This window comes from Typopeltis vanoorti, chromosome 4 (genome assembly GCF_054136105.1).
Source record: "Typopeltis vanoorti isolate ZY-2024b chromosome 4, IOZ_Tvanoo_1.0, whole genome shotgun sequence".
Classification (NCBI taxonomy): Eukaryota; Metazoa; Arthropoda; class Arachnida; order Uropygi; family Thelyphonidae; genus Typopeltis; species Typopeltis vanoorti.
In genome coordinates this window covers 162,250,015-162,270,231 of record NC_143552.1, presented here as the reverse complement: position 1 = coordinate 162,270,231, position 20,217 = coordinate 162,250,015, and the positions used below count along the sequence as shown (strand labels likewise).

Genomic DNA, 20,217 nt, shown 5'->3' with positions numbered 1-20,217 from the left:
AAATATTGATGTACAAATTTTTTGTGCTCAAATTATTAAAAGGTGCATTTTTATTGGTGTTGTAGTTGCAGTATGATGCAATAAGTTTATTTTAGTAGCTGTTTTTAAAGAAAATTAATTTGGAAAGACATTTCTGTAGCTTTCCATGACTCTTCATTGGAAAATTGCTTGGAAAATTGGAAAATCAACTTTACAATATGATGACACTATCAGGAAGGAAATAGGTCTTGATCAGCTAAATGCCCACATAAACAAAGAACCTCTATTTTCCAGTCTTTACCTCCAAATACCTCCATAAATCTAAACCTTAGCAACCTCTGTACAAAAAAAGAATCAAAAGAAATGCTCAAAGAAAAAGGCCTAAATACTATCAACCTTCTTTCATCCTCCGAACAGGTTATTTGTTATACCGATGGATCGTCAGACATCAATATGATTAATGGAGGCGCTGGTGTTCTTCTTCTACTCCCGAAAGGTGAAAAACTTTCAATAAAAGTTGATCTGGGAGAATTGCTTTCAATTTTACCAGTGAACTTTACGCAATAAATAAAGCACTTGAAGTTTACTTAAAATTATCATCATCTCAATAATCTAAGGGAATTATAATTTACAGTGACTAGATCAGCTATGGAGGCAATCAAAAATGGCAATACCAAGCTCACAAAAGACACCCATAAACTCTTAAATCAACTAAAGTGTTTTAGAAAAAGTTACATTTTACAATGAATTCCTGCTCATGTAGGCATTGATTACAATGAAGCAGCTGATAAATTAGCGAAAGAGGCCAGAGAACTCAACCAAAAAACTCACATGATAACTCTTGCTGATACTAACGCACTAGCAAAAGCTAAACTAATTCCACTGAAATCAGTGATACAACATCAAATTCCTGAAATCAATGCTGACAGAAAGACCTCCACCACGATAGCAAGACTACGAACAGGACAGATGATATGAGAACATATAGAAACTGCAACAACTGCCCCAATACTGAACTGACATCCACTCACCTCTTTACCTGTCCAGCAATTACAGCAGCCTTGCAAGAAATAGATCCTAATCCTGAACAACAGCTCTATACAAACAAAATCATTGACATAGCCAAAGCAGTTTAAGGAGCACATGGAAACATCTAAGACTCTTCAAAGGACAAGACAACAATAACATTTTGTAACTTATTCAGTAAGGACAATGCCTACCATTTGTTCTGGAACAATCCGGGTTTGAGTATATAGAACATAAAGAACATTTATAAAGCCTTTTTCAACTAAAAGTAAGTTTAAAGCATAAAAGTGTAAGTGGAGTAGTTGGCATAACATACACATCATTAATATTTTTTGGTGGAAATTTAAGTTGGAGGAAAATTAGGATAGAAAATGTGACCATTAACAGCACTGTTTAAAATGCAGGTAGACAACTTTGTCTCAATAACACACCACATCAAGCACAAGCATCTCAGTGGGCTATTTTATGCTGTCCTATAAGAGAACCATGAACACAATCTAGTCCAGCACTTCTCAAAATGTGATCCACAACCCACTGGTGGACTGTGAGAGAAGATCTATAAAATACTATATATTAAAACCATATTAATTAAAAAGATTATTTTATATACTTTACAATTAAATATTTCCCCAACTGTCTCACATTTTGGGTATAGTTTGCAATATATCCCATTTTTATCCTAATTTTCTTCCACATTCTCCACAATTTTACACTTAGAGGCAGCAAATGTAAGCTCACCCCTGATGGTAAAATGACCTATTGATAAAGGGTGGTGGGATATGGGAGTGAGTGAGTGAACTGCTGCATTATTGTTGCCCAAGTGCACAGCCAGAAAAGATTGAGAAACAATGATCTACACAATGTGCCCGTTAAGTAATGAGACAACAATTATTTATCTCAAAGCAAAGAACTATATTTGGAATTGTCAATTACATAGATTCAAAATAATCTCCCTCCCACTCCATATTTCACATTTACATCTGTTGTTCAAAGGCATAGTGGAAGTCCTGAACTGGAATCTCCTTCAGTTTCTGGGTCACACCTAGTTAGATGTCCTTAATGCAGCTGATGTGCTCCCCTTTCAAGGCACACTTCATCTTTGAGAAGAGGGAAAAAGTCTGCAGGACTTTTTCTCTCTTTCCAGCCAAATCTGGGGCATAGAGGGAATGTTTGATCACACAGGTTAACTTTGAAGCCAGACACTGCTTGTGAAGCAGTGCACAGTGCACGGGTGCATTGCCATACAAAAGAAACCAATTGTTGTTGTTGTGGAACAGTTCTTTCCTGACACATCCCATGTGGGCATACAGACATTGCATTACTCCTAAATAATACTGACCATTCACTGGGGTGCCCTCAGGAACAAATTTGCAGTGGATAATCCCACTAGTGTCAAAAAAAAAAAACAATGATCATTGTCTTGATATGTGATTTTTGCAACTCTTCTGCAAGGAAGAAGATGTTCCATGCCATTTCATGCTCTGGTATTTGATTTCCAGATCAAACTGAAAGAACCAACTTTCATCACTGGTGATAATTCTTTGCAACACATCACGATCTTGATCAACTGCATGGATGACATTTTGACAACATGCAACCCAATGCTCTCTCTCTCTCTCTCTCTGTTCATGTGTCAAAGTATGCAGCACAAATCTCGACCAAATCTTCCTCTTGTGCAAATCTCTTTCTAAGATTTATCTGGGCATTTTCTTAACAACACTAAGATGTACAGGGAGTAGCCTAGTGGTTATTCGCCTGTCAAGGGTAACAATTTCCCTAGCTTTCACCATATTTTCAATTGTCTGAGCAGAAACAGGCCATACAAAGTGTGGTTCATCCTCTAGGGACTCCCTCTCTCCTTTAAACATTGAAAACCAGCAAAACACCTGTGCACGGCTCAGACAGTCATCACCATAAACTTTTTTTTAGGTCTTGGTACACTTCTGTAGCAGTTTTTCCTAATTTACAGTAAAATTTTATCACAGCTCTTTGCTCCATGATGCAACAACTTCTGACATGCTCTACACACACTTAGGTGCAACTCGAAAGTTGCACCTGTGATTACAACAAACTCTAGTGGTCAAAACTATAAACACGTTCATTACTTTTATTCAAAGGGCCTGTAAAAAAATCAATCTCATTGCTTAACGGACACATTGTGTAGTCTGTCTGATAAGCAATTGAGAAGAAATCCAGAAAGGAATACATGCAGCATCAAAATTTAAGAAATCATACATGCATGCACAAACAAACAAATAAATCTTTACAAGCATGGGACGCTGTAGCTTCTTTTTTTTCTGATGTCTTCTCCTTCCTGCCCACGTCCTATATGAAAAACAAAAACAAAAAAAGTTATATTTATCAAGCAGCTGAGATATAACAAAATTAGTCAAAAGAGTTGGCTAATTTTGTTATGTTTCTAGCAAGAGAAGTGAAAGATGAGAAAAGAAACAAAAAACATGAGAAAAGGAACAAAAAAGGAACATAAGTTTAAAAGAAAAAAGAAACATAATATGCAGCCAAAAATCTTTACTACAATATTTATAGAGAAGGCATGCACGCACGCACCGCGCACACGCACACACACACACACACCTTTCTACTTTATTTTTCACTTTTATTTAACCCCAGCAGCAATCCTCTTTAATAAGATAAGAAATTACAGTAAAACAGATATCCTTTCTTCACAGAAAATATAATTCTACCATATCAATTAGTTTGGGATTAACACTTCTAAATATATAATTTTAGTAAAGTAGTGAATTCCAGAAACCATAAGAATCTACTTGTATAAAGAAAGAAAGTGTGTATTTTCTTCTGCTCTTTCAGAGAATAAATATAACTTGTATCAAATTCTACTCTTAGAAACCATTTGTCTCTTCACATTACAGCCACTGAAGTCAGGAGCTAATAGAGGAATCAGGGGCGAATTCTCCATGCTTGCTGCGCAAGCTCATTACTTGAAAAAGAAGTAATATTTTTTTTAAAATAAAGATAAAGAGCCAATAGGCTTCACTTCGGTGATGTAACATTATTTAAATTAAGGGGATATTCCTCTCTTTGAGCCTCTTATTCGGCTTTGAAATAATGTGGAATTTAATATCCCCTTAATTTGAAGTAATATTTATTTAATAAATGCATGCATTTATAAGCATTCCATTTAGGCTTTTATTTTTGTAGACAGAACACGTCTTAAGCTTGCGCGGCAATAATTGAGCTTTGCATTGTGTATCGAAGGTTGATGCTTGCTCATCTAGTCAAAGCTACTTTGTCTTGCTCGGCTGTGGGAGCTTCCAGGTCCTAGCAGCAGCACTATGATTTCATGCACGTGCATAGCGATTTCACATCGTCTCACTCTGTTGCTTAAACATAGCCCATACGCAGTCAACGCAACTCTAGTCAGTGAGCTTCAGCCAGCCTTTACAAGCGTGCGTGTTGCTCGGGAAAATTAAGTTACAACCAACTTTTTATGACAATGTTATTGACCAGTTCATAAAGAAGAACCGTAGGGTAGAATTTTATTCAAGAGCTAAATTGAAAAAGATAGAATATCATTTGTAAAATAAATGTTGTATTTGTATGATTAAATGTACACAAATTTCTAAATATATAGTTTTAAACGGTCAGTAATTCATTATTCCGCTAATCAGACTTCGATCACACCTCTCACTCCCTGAATGATAACAAGAGCAAGCGTGAATTTCAAGACCAGCATTCATCCCTGTAGAGGATCAATTCCTGATTGTGCCAATATGTTGGTAGATGGTTTTAATTAATGAGAATTACTTTTCATTTGGTTTTACAAAAAATCAAGTTGAAACCAGCATATCAACAAACAAGTGCTCTTGACCCATTTCTGCAATCTGCTATATTACTTTCTTTGGATTTTTTTTTTGGGCAATGGATGCAAATGGAGTTGGCAATAAACCTATTTGCTAGATGACTCAGATGCTTTATAAAGTGGCACTCTTAAGTTTGTACCAGTATAGATATTCTTTCAGACTGATATGTACTTAAGAGTAACACTTAAGTACATATCAGTGTACTTAAGTGTTACTCTTAAGTACACTGATATGAAACATCTGAGTCATCTGGCAAATAACCTTATGCACTCTACACTAACATCTAATGACCAAAAAAGGGCGATACAGAAGACTGCAGAAACAGTGTCAAGAGCACTTCATCTTCTACTCAAAGAACTATGAATATTCAATGTATCAAAAGAAATATACTTATTAAAATAAATCAAACTTTTCATGTTGAAAAACAAAGATGCATTGATTCATTAAACGTATCCTTTAATAATGCATCAATGTATTCATTAAACATTAAAGGATATTCAAAGTAACAAATTAAATGTACATATCAAAATAAATCAAATTTTAATAATTCTATATAATTCATTTTAATAATTCTATGTTGAGAAACTGAGATACACTATATGGATTCATTAAACATGCCCTTTTCATCCTCTGTATTCTCTCTCTCAAGTTTTACACAAAGAACTATGAATATTCAAACACCACCCTGCTTACTAAAGGACTACAGCACCCTGAAAAAGTTCCATGTTTGGTCTTTAGGGAAAAGATTTCCAGATTATCTAACTCTCAACACTAACTCACAGTACTGATGTACTATATATATATATATATATATATAAAAACAATCCATGCATGAAATTACGTCAAGTATGTCAAAATAAAATTGCTGCAAAATAACATCTGCATGTTTTTGAACTGCCAAAAAATTAATTTGCTTATAAATTTACACTCACAGCACATTTGAATTTATAAATTTTCTGGGTTCCAATTTGCAATCTTTTATAGTTTTCAGTAATTTGCTCTCTCAACCAAATCAATACCACTCTTTCAGGATTTAAAAATTTAAAGTGGAATTGGGCAAGAAAATGGGGATGTGAGTTCAATGTTGCAAAATGTAAGGTTTTAAAATTTGGAAAACAAAGATGGGATGCAGAATTTATGCTTGGTGAGAATATATTGTTGGAAGTAGAGGAAATAAGAGATCTGGGAGTGATAGTGGATAAGGATCTAAAATTTAGGGGACACATCGCCAAAATTGTGAAGACAACACAAAGACTTCTGGGAATGATGAGGAGGACACCGACGTGTAGAAGTAGGGAGATTCTTGTTCCATTGTATAAGGCTTTGATTAGGCCACACATGGACTATTGTGCCCAGATTTGGTCACCTGGTTTTCAGAAGGATGAAGAGATGTTGGAAAGGGTCCAAAGGCAACTGACTAAGGTAGTTTCTGACCTCTGGAATGTCGAGTATGAGGAAAGATTGAAAAGATGTAATTTGCAGAGTCTAGTGGAGAGAAGGAAGAGGGGAGATATGATAGAGACCTACAAGTTGGTAAGGGGTTGTTATAGGATCAGTGGTGGAGAAGTTCTACAGCGAATAGTGGGAGATCAGGGGAGAACCAGAGGTCATCCCTGGAAACTGTATAAAGAGGGTGTGAGTAGGGGAGTGAGAGGCAGGTTTTTTTCGTGCAGAGTTGTGAATGATTGGAATGCCTTGCCTGAGAGTGTGGTGTCTGCAAGGAGTTTGAATGTGTTTAAGACCCGATATGATGAGATGTGTGTGAGATAAAAGGACCTCCTAGATGAGTCTTTGACTCCATGAGGTCTTGTTTAATAATAATAATAATAATAATAATATAGAGAGAGGTATAAGACAGAGTGACACAATATCTCTGAAATTATTCACATCATGTCTAGAAGAAATATTCAAACTTCTTGATTAGGAAAGGAAAGGTCTGAAGATAAATGGAAGATATTTAAGCCATTTACACTTTGCAGATGACATAGTTATCTTTACTTCAACTGTTTATGAATTACAGACTCGTATCCAAGAACTCCAAACTGCTAGCAAAACAGCTGGACTAAAGATAAACCTAAAGAAGACCCAAGTTATGTTCAATAGCTATGTCCAACCAGAAATAATAAAGATGAAATTAAACAAGTAGATTTAGGACAACAGATATCAATGGAACAAAATATCATTGACGAAATTAGCATTGACGATGCTTGGGTGAAAAGCATTTGGAAAACTACATTCAATATTCAAAAGCCAACTACCATTAGGCCTGAAAAGAAAAGTTTTGAACCAATGTATCTCTTTCCTATATTGACATATGGCTGTGAAACATGGATACTAAATGCAAAGGAAATTCAAAAATTAAGAAAACACAATTTAGTATGGAAAGAAGTATGCTTGGTATTATCACAAGACTGGATCACAAAAGGAATATGTAGATAAAAAATCAAACCAAAATCTCTGACATCATAGGAAGATTGAAACATCTGAAGTGGGAATGGGCTGGGCATATTGCTTGAAGACAAGATCAACGATGGACAAAAGAAGTACTGGATTGGATTCCACAAGAGGAAAAATGACCATGACACCGACCTAAATCCTGGTGGACTGATGATATCATCAGATTTGCAAGAGTGACATGGGAAAGGAGAGCCAAGGACAGACAGTTTTGGAGTAAACTTTGAAAGGCCTTCATCCAGCAGTGGATCGATAATGGCTGCTGCTGATGATGACGATATATTTATCCTTACAGTAATGCAGTGATTTATTATTGTTTCTGGATGTTAACAAGTGTCCAGAGAAATCTAGTTGACCTCATGCTAATCCAGCCAACTACCACTTTCTCTTTGAATTCATCATGAACACTTATTAGACAGTTATAATAACTAATTATATTCTTATTTTTAGAGGGACCTGTGGTATAGTATAATTATTAAAAACAACACATAAGTCCACAGTAATAACTTTAATTAATAAATGAGGTAGATATTTCGTACTAAAAATAATAGTACATCTTCAGTGTTACAAACAGATAGGAATAGAATACAAGTAACGAATATTCGGTGGATCACCTATTAAAATACAATGTTGTCGTGAGCTAGGAAATGAAAGAAATTAATAAATAATTAATATTTAAGATAATTAGAACTCTGCGAACTGTTGAAGAAACCTTAGGTATTGGAACATAAGATTCAATTATCTGTTGGATTTGATTAGCGCTGTAATTATTAGATACCATTAACTTTTTAATGATGGAAAGTTCTTGTTGTAAGATTTCTGGAGAAGAGCAAACTTTATGTGCCCTATTAATTAGCGATTTAAGAATGCCAAATTTTTGAGATGTATGGTGGGCAGACTCTTTATGATTATATCTGGCAGTAAATGTGGGCTTTCGACAGACGCTTGTAGATAAGGTACCAGAAGAAGTTCGAGTAAGCAGGATGTCCAAAAATGATAAAATACCAGAATTTTCCTTTTCCATGGTGAATTGGATAAGAGGATGAAGGCTATTTATCTGTTGTAGAAATGTGGAAAGCTCATCTTCAGTATGTGACCAAATGGCAAAAACATCATCGACATAACGATACCAAAGAGATGGTTGAGGGTGAATGGATGAAAACATAGTCTCTTCAAATTGTTTCAAAAATAGTTAGCCAAAGGTGGAGACAAAGGATCACCCATGGCAGTACCTTCAACTTGTTTGTAGAACTTGTTTTTTCAACTAAAATAACCTGAATGGATAACAAATTCGAAAATTTTTGCAATATCTGGAGGGTAATCTTCATATAATAAATTGACTGTGTCAGCTAATGGGATATTGGTAAACAGAGATACAATGTCAAAACTGACTAACAACTCAGACTCTTTGATTTTTAAATCCTTGATTTTTTCCAGGAAATCTGTTGAATTTTTTATGTAGGATCTTGAATGTCCAATGAGAGCACTTAAAGAATGAGACAAGACTTTTGCAATTCGGTAAGTAGGAGAATCAATGCAATTCACGATTGGTCGTACTGCATAGCCTTCTTTATGGATTTTTGGGAGACCATATAGATGAGGAGATCTTCCAAAGTAGGTGCGTAATTTATTCACATAATTTGGGTCCCAACTGATGACCTCATCAAGTAATTAATTTAATTGTTTAATCTGTGAATTCGTAGGATTATGCATGATCTCTTTGTAGGTAGATGTGTCTTCTAAAAGACTGGATACTTTGGTCTCATAGTCAGTCTTATTCATGATTACAATAGCTTTTCCTTTATCAGCCTTAGAAATAGATATATTATTATCTCTTCTTAAAGAAGTTAGACCTTTGATTTCAGCATTTGATAAATTGCGTGGAGGTAATTTGCATTTAAATAACGAAGTCGCAACTTCAAAACGAAGTTTATTAGCGTCGTCGCTAGAAAGTCCAGATTAATTGCATTCTATATTATGTAAAAAGTCTAGATAAGGAATGCGTGTAAGAATAACTACAAAATCAAGGCCTTTTGCCAAAGCACTGGACTCGGCGTCAGAAAAATAGCGATCGGAAATGTTAATAATCCATTTTTTATTAGAAGTGATGTCAGAGGTTAAGTTTTTCTTTTGTCTGTGATACAAAGAATTATATTTTTGCATAAGTCCGTGAAAATTTCTTTCGTAAGAACGAGTAACAGATTGCTTTGATAAGCGAAGAACAATATTTAGTAATTCATCATTAAGAACAGTTGAAATTTCTTCTTCGAGATCCGAGACTTGATATTTGAAGCTAATTCTTTTTTTTTGGCAGTATGAAGTTGGTTACGAATTAAGGAGAAAATTGCATGAATATAAATAGAGTGGGCTCCAGGAGACAGAATTGTTTCTTTAAACCTAGCAAATGTAAGAATAACTTGCATATCACGACATTTTTTGAGGAAGGAAATCCATGCTCGAAATTTACCTTGTAAAGTTGATAGTTTTCCTACAAACAGGAAGACTAGGAAAATAGAAAAGACTAGGAAATAGAAAAGACTAGGAAAATAACAAATAGAAAGACTAGGAAAGGATAATGATTCTTATTTTTAGAGGGACCTGTGGCATAGTATAATTATTAAAAACAACATGTAAGTCCACAGTAATAACTTTAATTAATAAATAAGGTAGATATTTCGTACTAAAAATAATAGTACATCTTCAGTGTTACAAACAGATAGGAATAGAATACAAGTAACGAATATTCGGTGGATCACCTATTAAAATACAATGTTGTCGCGAGCTAGAAAATGAAAGAAATTAAGAAATAATTAATATTTAAGATAATTAGTTTTTTTAATGATTACATAAAATAAAAGACTCCCAGATCTTCGAGAGAGAGAGAGAGAGGCAATCTGCCTACATTCCAGGAATCTCAGAACCTATAGGGAGAATTTTAAAAAAGTACCAATTGATTCCCACTTATATTCCTATCAACAAAATTTCTTCCTTATTGCCTTCTACAAAAGATAAACTGTCATCTCTGTCTTTGGCTGGCGTTTACAAAATTCCTTGTGAATGTGATGTTTCTTATTTTGGACAAACTGGCCGTTCTGTGGAAAAAAGAATTAAAGAACATCAATACTATATTGATTACAACAAACCTCAGAAGTCTGGTCTAGCACAACACAGTATTACCACTACCCATAATATCCAGTGGGATAAAGCTATTCTACTCCATAGATGCAGGTTCAAATATGAACGCCTCTTTAAAGAAAATTATGAAGCTTTTTTACACCGACCGAATTTAAATCGAAATGATTGCCTCTCTCTCTCTCTCTCTCTCGAAGATCTGGGAGACTTTTATTTATGTAATCATTAAAAAAACTAATTATCTTAAATATTAATTATTTATTAATTTCTTTCATTTCCTAGCTCGCGACAACATTGTATTTTAATAGGTGATCCACCGAATATTCGTTACTTGTATTCTATTCCTATCTGTTTGTAACACTGAAGATGTACTATTATTTTTAATACGAAATATCTACCTTATTTATTAATTAAAGTTATTACTGTGGACTTACGTGTTGTTTTTAATAACTAATTATATTGCTGAATCTTATATAAAGGAAATCGGTGCTGCTTGCATGACCAAAATGATTGCATGAGGATCTAAAAACAGTGCATGCATGTAGATCACACATTAAATTTAATAAACACAGTTTTAATCACAGACTTTTGGATATATTTATGAAATAAATATATTCAAGAAATATTTAGAAGCATCAAATTTTATTAAAGAAAAATAATTTATAATGAAAAACACATGAAATATAATTCAAGTATTAGTATTTTTGAAATTACATTTTTTAAAGAAAATTCTAACGCTTCATAAATGAATTATAAAATTAAATTAGCCTTAAGGGGTGAGAAGGAGTGGTGAAGCACAATACATGGCCTCTCCCACTCAAATGTAAATATCACTAGTAAGGGCAGTATAACCCTAACAAAGCAAATGTTATTAGAACTGACTATCCAGAGGAGTGGAAAGTACTGGTGGTGCATGTTAATTTATTTTAGCAGTATTGATTACAACACAGAATGATAAGAAAATAATTAATATTTATTAACTTATTAGCTGATATTTCGCTGTTATTATATCCAGCATCTTCAGAGCACAAAAACAGTGTGTCAGAGTACATGAAACAACAAATTAGTATAACAGTGGGACTAGTTTAAAAAAATTGTAACAGACAACCAAAGGAACAAAAGTCCTAATTGATACCTTATATTGTTGGATAAGGAGCAAGAAAACACAGTATTAATTACATCACTTAAATATAAAGAGCTAATAAGCTTCATTTCGGCAACAGAAACATTATTTAAATTAAGGGGATATTAAATCCCACATTGTTTTAAAACCGAATAACAAACTCAAAGATTGGAATCAGAGAGTTTCATGCCGAATATAGTAAACTATATAAAGTATCGGCGACCACTAGCGTCCGCTAAATGCAAGTAACCCTAACACGTAGTACAATACCAGAAATCTCGCAGCAAAGTCGATAAAGTTCTGATAGCTATTCTTAGGTATTTTCCATAATGTAAAAACACATTTCCTAGGAAATGTATGCTGTTATTACATTATGGTGGGAGGTCACTACCCAGACTGGTTTCAGCCTTTTTTGAGGCTTCATCAGTGAGTAGCTAGACCAAGTTAATACCAAAGTGTATAGCGAAAAGAACTTATACTCTGCTATACGAGTTTCCAAACAGGTGCAACCATTAAGTTACTTAAATATAAAGAGCTATAAGCTTAATTTCAGCAACAGAAACATTATTTAAATTAAGGGGATATTAAATCCCACATTGTTTTAAAACCGAATAAGAAACTCAAAGATTGGAATCAGAGAGTTTCATGCCGAATATAGTAAACTATATAAAGTATCGGCGACCACTAGCGTCTGCTAAATGCAAGTAACCCTAACACGTAGTGCAATACCAGAAATCTCGCAGCAAAGTTGGTAAAGTTCTGATCACTATTCTTAGGTATTTTCCATAATGTAAAAACACATTTCCTAGGAAATGTATGCTGTTATTACATTATGGTGGGAGGTCACTACCCAGACCGGTTTCAGCCTTTTTTGAGGCTTCATTAGTGAGTAGCTAGACCAAGTTAATACCAAAGTGTATAGCGAAAAGAACTTATACTCTGCTATACGAGTTTTCAAACAGGTGCAACCATTATTCGGTTTTAAAACAATGTGGGATTTAATATCTCGCTTAATTTAAATAATGTTTCTGTTGCCAAAATGAAGCTTATTAGCTCTTTATATTTAAGTAACTTAATGGTTGCACCTGTTTGGAAACTCGTATAGCAGAGTATAAGTTCTTTTCGCTATACACTTTGGTATTAACTTGGTCTAGCTACTCACTGACGAAGCCTCAAAAAAGGCTGAAACCGGTCTGGGTAGTGACCTCCCACCATAATGTAATAACAGCATACATTTCCTAGGAAATGTGTTTTTACATTATGGAAAATACCTAAGAATAGCGATCAGAACTTTACCGACTTTGCTGCGAGATTTCCGGTATTGCACTACGTGTTAGGGTTACTTGCATTTAGCGGACGCTAGTGGTCGCCGATACTTTATATAGTTTACTATATTCAGCATGAAACTCTCTGATTCCAATCTTTGAGTTTCTTATTCAGTTTTAAAATAATGTGGGATTTAATATCCCCTTAATTTAATTAATTAGATCTTAAAATGACTGTCTCCCAGATTTTTGGTAAATTGATACATCCAAAATTGTTGAGGTTTGGAGTACGTTTTAAAGCTGCTGCTGATTCCCAAAACCAATCTCTCTGACTTATGATTTCTGTGTAGCACTTTTGTTTTCTTCCATTTGATCCTGTGTGAAGGGGTATCTAAGGCATGGTCTGCCAGACCTCACTTGCCATAATGATAGTGCTGAATGTATTTTTTATGTTCATCAAAGTGGATGTCAACAGTTCTTCCTGTCTGTCCAGAGTAAGCTAGATCACAAGAAAAGGGCACTTCATAAACTCCTGGATGCGAAAAAGAAGAGTTTGTCGTTAGGTGAAAGGATGAGAGTTGCCAATTTGACATATATGGTTTTATTATTATTATTATTATTATTATTATTATTATTATTCAGGCCTCCATGGAGTCGAAAGACTCATTGTGGGAGGTCCTTCCTATGAACATAAAGTCTGTCAAGACTCATCGAGGGGAGATCCCCCCTAAGAAACACAAAGTCTATCATACCACTCCTTAAACTCATTGACCGTTCTCGCTCTCACCACTCTATCAGGCAATGCATTCCACAGTTCAACCACCCTCCACGCAAAGAAACCACTCCTCACCCCTCTTGCTCACAGAGTCCTTTCGTAACTTCCAGGGATGGCCTCTTGTCAGCACTCCTTCCCGCTGTTCAACCAAGCGAAAGAACTCCCCAGTGTCAACCCTGTAACCACCTCTCAACAGTTTAAAAGTCTCAATCATATCACCTCTCCTTCTTCTATCCACCAAACTCTGCAGTCCACATTCCCTCAGCCGATCCTCGTAACTATCCTTGTACAGTCCTGAAACCATCTTTGTCATCCGTCTTTGTATCCTTTCCACAGTTAATCTATCCCCTTCAAATCCTGGAGACCAAATCTGAGAACAATAGTCCAAGTGTGGTCTGATCAGAGACTTATACAACGGAATGATAACCCTCTTATCTCTGCAGGTCAGTGTCCTTCTCGTAATTGCAGCAATCCTCTGCGTTACCTTCACCACCTTTGCAATATGTCCCCTAAACTTCAGGTTTAAACATGATGTATAACTGATACTTATTAAGCACTCTAGATATCTTTTCAGATATGCCTTGAATGTATATAATAGGATGGTAACAGTTTTGCTGTGGTCTTGTGTGATAGGCAACAGAAGGTATTTCCAGGGAGTATTTAGTATTTTTACTATCCTATGGGGATTATAGCCATTGGCTAAGAAAGTGTGACGTAATTGAGTTCAGTAGTAAGAGCATTGTCATTGGAACAGATTGCTCTAGCTCTGTGAATCAGTGTTTTTAGGATACCATAATGTCAAGCTGAATGATGGTGTGAATGTTTGTGTAAATATCTCCCTGTATGTGTTGGTTTTCTTTAAACAGTAAATGATAATGAACCATCAAGAAGCTGTGTGATTAGTGTAGGAAGGACAATAGTCATTACCTACCAGTTCCACTGTGAAGTGGATTTTAGGGTGTTGGCTATTTAAATACACTAAAAATATATCCAATGTGTCTGGACCATGTGGCCATATACATTATCAACATAGTATAACCAAACTACTGGTTTGGGAGTGGCTATATTCATAACTTTTGGGAGTGGCTGTATTCAAAGTTTTCCAAGTGTTTTGTGTAGAAATTGGCTAAAGGGAGAGAAAGGGTGAGGGGGAGCCCATTGCTGTCTTATCTAGTTGCTTGTATATCTTCCCTTTCCATGCAAAATAACCTGCATGAACTGTAAATTTAAATAATTCAAATATATCTGGGGAGGAAATGTGACTTTTAGCAAATCAAGGGTTTCAATTAATGATACATTGGTAAATAGTGAAGTAATATTAAAACTAATAATTATGCCTGAACTTTTTAAGATATGGTTTTCTAATATACTTTTTAGGTGAACAGTTTTTAAGTGAACAATTTTAAACAAAGGAGAGAGAATTATTTGTGAGGGGGAGTGCTAGTAATTTAGCTAAATGTTTGGCAAGTTTATATGTGGGACTGCTTACACTATCCACAACTGGGCGTAGTGGTGTACCTCGTTTGTGAATTTGAAGGTGCTCCATATATTCTAGGTGTTTTAACAAGAAAAGGCTTGCATTTGTTAACAGTTTCTTTTTGCCAGGAAGTGAATTTCTTCAATAATTTGTAAACTTTATTCTTTTGAGAGTTAGCAGGATCATGATCTATGTAGACTAATCTTGTAAAAGAATGTGCATTTTGCTTTCATATTCAGAAAAATTCATCACCAGTTGCATTACCTTTGTCTGTTTTAGGTATAACAATATTGTTATCACTGTATAGCTCTTTTAAAGCACTAATTTCCTTTTTTTGGCATATTGTTTTTGGGAGTGTAGATTGGATTAAGATGATGGCTACATCGAAATGAATGTTATTGGCTATCACTGGAGGCAGGTTGTATATTCCCCATTCAACAGAAGCCATTATTTTTGCTTTTGGAACTAGCCTGGGAGTAATGACAAAGTTATATCCTTGCCTTAATGGGCTAACAGCTTCATCCATTAGGGTGGATATAACCATAGCACTATAATGTTGGAAGATTTCAAATTTTTTCTGGTACTGGTTTTTGACTTTAAAGAGGTCACGAGACAATAATACAATACCAAACATTGTCAAATTTCACTTGGCCAAAGCACAGCATATTTACAAATGGATCATTTTAGCACTATTGTGTGAATAGATCAGTGCTACTTGTATAGAGCTGTCAAAAATAAATGCAACTATCATGGAGTGGTCAAAAATAAATGCAACTATCATGAAGCAGTCAAAAATAAATGCAACTATCAATGCTCTACATGATGAACTGTGTGATGTTTTAAACTCAGAAGAGTTGACTATCCTTGTTAGCATCTATGACAGAATGGCAGATAAAGAATTCATTAAAGTAACTATATACAAATCTATAGTGGAGTAAAGAAGAAGAAACAGCAAAGGCAAGCATAATGATTAGGATGCATAAATCTATAAAGAACAGTACTGAATATTATAACTATTGGACTGAAAGACTAATTGAAATTAGACTCAAACCATTAAGAGTTCATATACAATAATCAAGGGATATGCATCAGAAGAGGGGAAAAGAAGAAGACAGTATCACTTTTTATAAAGAACTGCAGAAAGTGACAGTTTTTAAATGCCAAAATGCCAGAATTTAAATGCCAAAACAGAAACCAGGAAATACAAAACAAACGTAGAGAGATTTCATGAAGATATATGCAATCAAAGTGGATACAGATGTCATTTATAATAATATGAGAATAATGAACTCGGTATTTGAAAATAAAGAAATATATAAATATACTCTTGTATCTTGAACCAGCATGATATCTCTATGGTGGTTCCAGATACAAGATTGTACAAAGGATTTGAAATTGGAAGTGACCATTACTTAGTGCTAAGCAGGATATCACAATGAAAACAACAGTATGTATGGAAGTTTTAAAAAATTTAAAGTTGTGCAGCCTTTACAGGCAAATTGCAGACTCAACTTCAGTTGTTAATAGTGATAGCTTTGATGTAAACTGTGATGGCTGTAAATGTAAATTGTGAACAAAAAGATTATCAAACAAAACAATGAAACAACTGAAAAAAAGAACCAAAACCTTGGAGTCTCAGTGGTAAAATCTGAAGAAAATATTACTTGATTCAGCTAGTGAGGTATCTGGTGAAATTGTCTGCAAGGATAGAAAAATGAGAATCACATGGTGGACACAAGAATTTAAAGAAGCAGTCCTGGAAAAGAAGAAAGCATACCAAAAGTTCTTAACAAATAACTTGGCAGATATAGTAAAAGAATACAGATAAAAATGTAAGACAGCTAAGCTATGTGAAAAAGTAGCTAAACAAAATTCATGGGAAGACTGGCAAGAATATAGAAAATAAATATACTCTGGAAGCTATTGAAAAAGCTCAGAAATGGAGGAAAGAGTAGTGTAAAAGAAATCAGAGATGATAAAGGTAACATGAAAATTAAACATAAGGATATCCTAGATGTCTGGAATAATTACTTTGAAAGACTGTTAAATGAAACAAGCAGTGACAGAACTGAACTAGAAAAATTTCAAGAGGAATGCAAAGAGGAGCACACATCGATACCTGAGGTAGAAAAAGTTGTCAAAAACTTGAAATATGAAAAGGTAGCTGGAGTAGACAATATTGGTGGAAACATAATTCAAAAGTAATCCTGAGCTGTGCAATCGAGGTGCTTGGTGAGACATCTGGAAAGATTAGAGAGCAGAAGGAGGGTTGGTGGTGGAATAATGATGTACAAGTGGCAGTGACAGCTAAGAGGAAGGCAAAGCAGAAGTGGGATGAGTCAAGAGTGGAAGAGGACAGAGAGGTGTATAAAGAGAGAAAGCAAGAAGCCAAGAGAGTTGTGGCACAGGCGAAGGCCATGGCATATCAAGATCTGTATGATCAATTAGAAACAAAGGAAGGACAGAGAAAAATTTACCAACTAGTGAAATGTAGAAATAAAGCAGCTAAGGACATCTTACATGTGAGGCAGATCAAAAACGCTGAAGGAAGAGTATTATGGAGGGATGTGGACATAAGAAACAGATGGAAAATATACTTTGAGGGACTTTTGAATGAGGAAAATGCAAGGACTCACAGAGGAGATGGGCAGCCTTCTGAGGGGATGGTGCAGAACATCAGTAGAACGGAAGTGATGGAGGCCATGAAGAGGATGAGGAATAGAAAAGCGGTGGGCCCCGACAGAATTCCAATGGAGGCATGGAAGGCACTGGGGGAAGAGGGAATTGACCTGCTGTGGGACCTGTTCGTGAAAGTTTGCCAACAGGAAAATATACCCGAGGAATGGAGGGAGAGTACTCTTGTTCCCATCTACAAGGGTAAAGGGGATGCACAAGACTGTAAAAATTACAGAGGAATAAAGTTGATGTCCCACACAATGAAGATCCTAGAAAGGGTTCTTGATGGTAGATTGAGGGAGGAGGTGGAGATTGCAAAGGAACAATTTGGCTTCATGCCTGGTAGATCAACAACAGATGCTATCTTTGGGTTACGACAGATGATGGAAAAATATCGAGAGAAACAAAGGGAGCTACATCTGGTATTTATTGATCTGGAGAAAGCATACGATAGAGTGCCAAGGCAAGAAGTCTGGAGGTGTCTGATGGAGAAGAAGGTGCCGGAGAAATATGTCAGGTTGGTGCGGGAAATGTACAGAAATGTGAAGACAGGTGTTCAGAGCTGTTTGGGACAGACAGAAAGTTTTCAAGTAACAGTTGGCTTGCATCAAGGGTCAGCATTAAGTCCGTTTCTGTTTAATATTGTGATGGAGGTGGTAACAGAGGAGGTGAGAGAAGATGCACCTTGGACAATGTTGTATGCAGATGACATCTTGCTGTGTGTGTGTAGATTCAAGAGAAGAAGCGGAAACTAAACTGGAAAGATGGAGAAAAGTACTGGAAGAGAGAGGTATGAGACTGAGCAGAAGTAAGACAGAGTATATGTGTTGCGCAGTGGGCGGTGGCCAGGAGACAGATCTGGAGCTGGAAGGAAATGTCATCAGGAAGGTGAGAGACTTTAGATACTTAGGTTCAACAGTGGAAGAAGATGGAGGAGCTGAGAAGGAAGTGGGATGCAGGATACAAGCAGGTCGGAGGAACTGGAGGGAGATGGCTGGAGTGTTATGCGATAAGAGGGTGCCGATCAATCTGAAAGGCAAAATTTATAGGACAGTAGTGAGGCCAGCTATGACATATGCTACAGAAACTGTGGCCCTGAGGAAAAATAACATCAGCAGGATGGAAGTAGCAGAGATGAGAATGCTTAGGTGGATGTGCGGTGTGACCAGAAAGGATCATCTGAGAAATGACTGTCAGGGGAACAGTGAAAGTTACGAACTTAGGAGCGAAAATACAGGAGGCAAGGTTGAGATGCTTTGGTCATGTGATGAGGAGGGAGGACGAATATGTGGGAAGAAGGTTCATGCAAATGGATGTGCAAGGAAGGCGGAAGCGTGGGCGGCCAAAGAAGAGATGGAGGGAGCTGGTAGAAGAGATGAAGAACTTGGATGTGGTGACAGCCCAAGACAGGAAGGTGTGGAGGAGACTCATAACAAACAATGACCCCACTTAAGTGGGAGAAGCTGTAGAAGAAGAAGAAGAAGCTGGAGTAGACAATATTCGACCAAAAATGCTCAAGTATGGAGATATAAAGGTTTTGCAGTGGCTACACTACGTTATTTAGAGGGCATAGTCAGAAGTTAATTCTGACCATGCCTGCTAAATAACGTTTCTCCAGTTTTAACCTTCCAATTTAAATTCCAGATGACTAGATTGGCTCTCATAGTTCCCATCTATGAAAAAGGGAATCTGAATGTAAGAATTACAGAAGAATTTCTCTACTATGTGTTCCAGGTACGTTTTATGCAAACAGACTTGAAAATAATTTGAGAAAGATTGTGGAAGAGAAACTTGGAGAAGAATAAGTGGGATTCAGGCCAAACAGAAGTTGTCAAGATCAGATTTTTACTTTAAAACAAATAGTTGAGAAATTGTGGGAATATGGCAAGGATCTGTACTTTTGTAGATCTGGAAAAAGCATATGGCAAGGTGTATGTATGATATGGATTCAAAAAAGGCTGATCTTGCATAGGCACAATTTTCACTCTAAAATTATTAATCAAAAACCGAAGAGAATTTCAAAATGAAACATAGCCTTCACTGATTATGAAAAAAAGTCATTAATAAAATTAACAGACAAAAATTATTTAAAATATTAACTGATTCAATATACCAAACCAGCTTTTATAGCCTATTCAAGAAATATATGCAGGAACTAAAATAGCAGTCAAATTAGAACAAATATCAGATCGGAAAGGCATATCAAGAGAATTATGGCAAGGATGGCCTTACCACCTCTACCTTTTTAATATATATATATATTGAAAAGCTTTAATGACTGTTACTGAGAGATAAAAGATAACAAGATATATTTAAAAAGATACTACTAGTTTACTAGTTTCGTTGAATAGATCAACATCCTCAGGTATCACAATCAAAGAAATATATAAAAAAAAAATTACAGAGACTTAAAATTGTAATAACAGAACAAGTATAAAAAGACAGTAGCGTGTTTGAAAAACAAATAC

At 35.5% G+C, this 20,217-nt stretch overlaps 1 protein-coding gene across 2 annotated transcripts in view; it reads right to left on the bottom strand.

Moving 5' to 3' along the window:
• The window catches only part of pasha (microprocessor complex subunit partner of drosha), a 366,059-nt gene that overhangs the window by 114,467 nt on the left and 231,375 nt on the right, over positions 1 to 20,217 (bottom strand). For both annotated transcript variants that reach the window (XM_090391560.1, XM_090391561.1), the window contains exon 8: positions 3,273 to 3,330. In XM_090391560.1, coding sequence (XP_090247686.1) covers positions 3,273 to 3,330 — 58 coding nt within the window. The remainder of the gene's footprint in view (positions 1 to 3,272; positions 3,331 to 20,217) is intronic.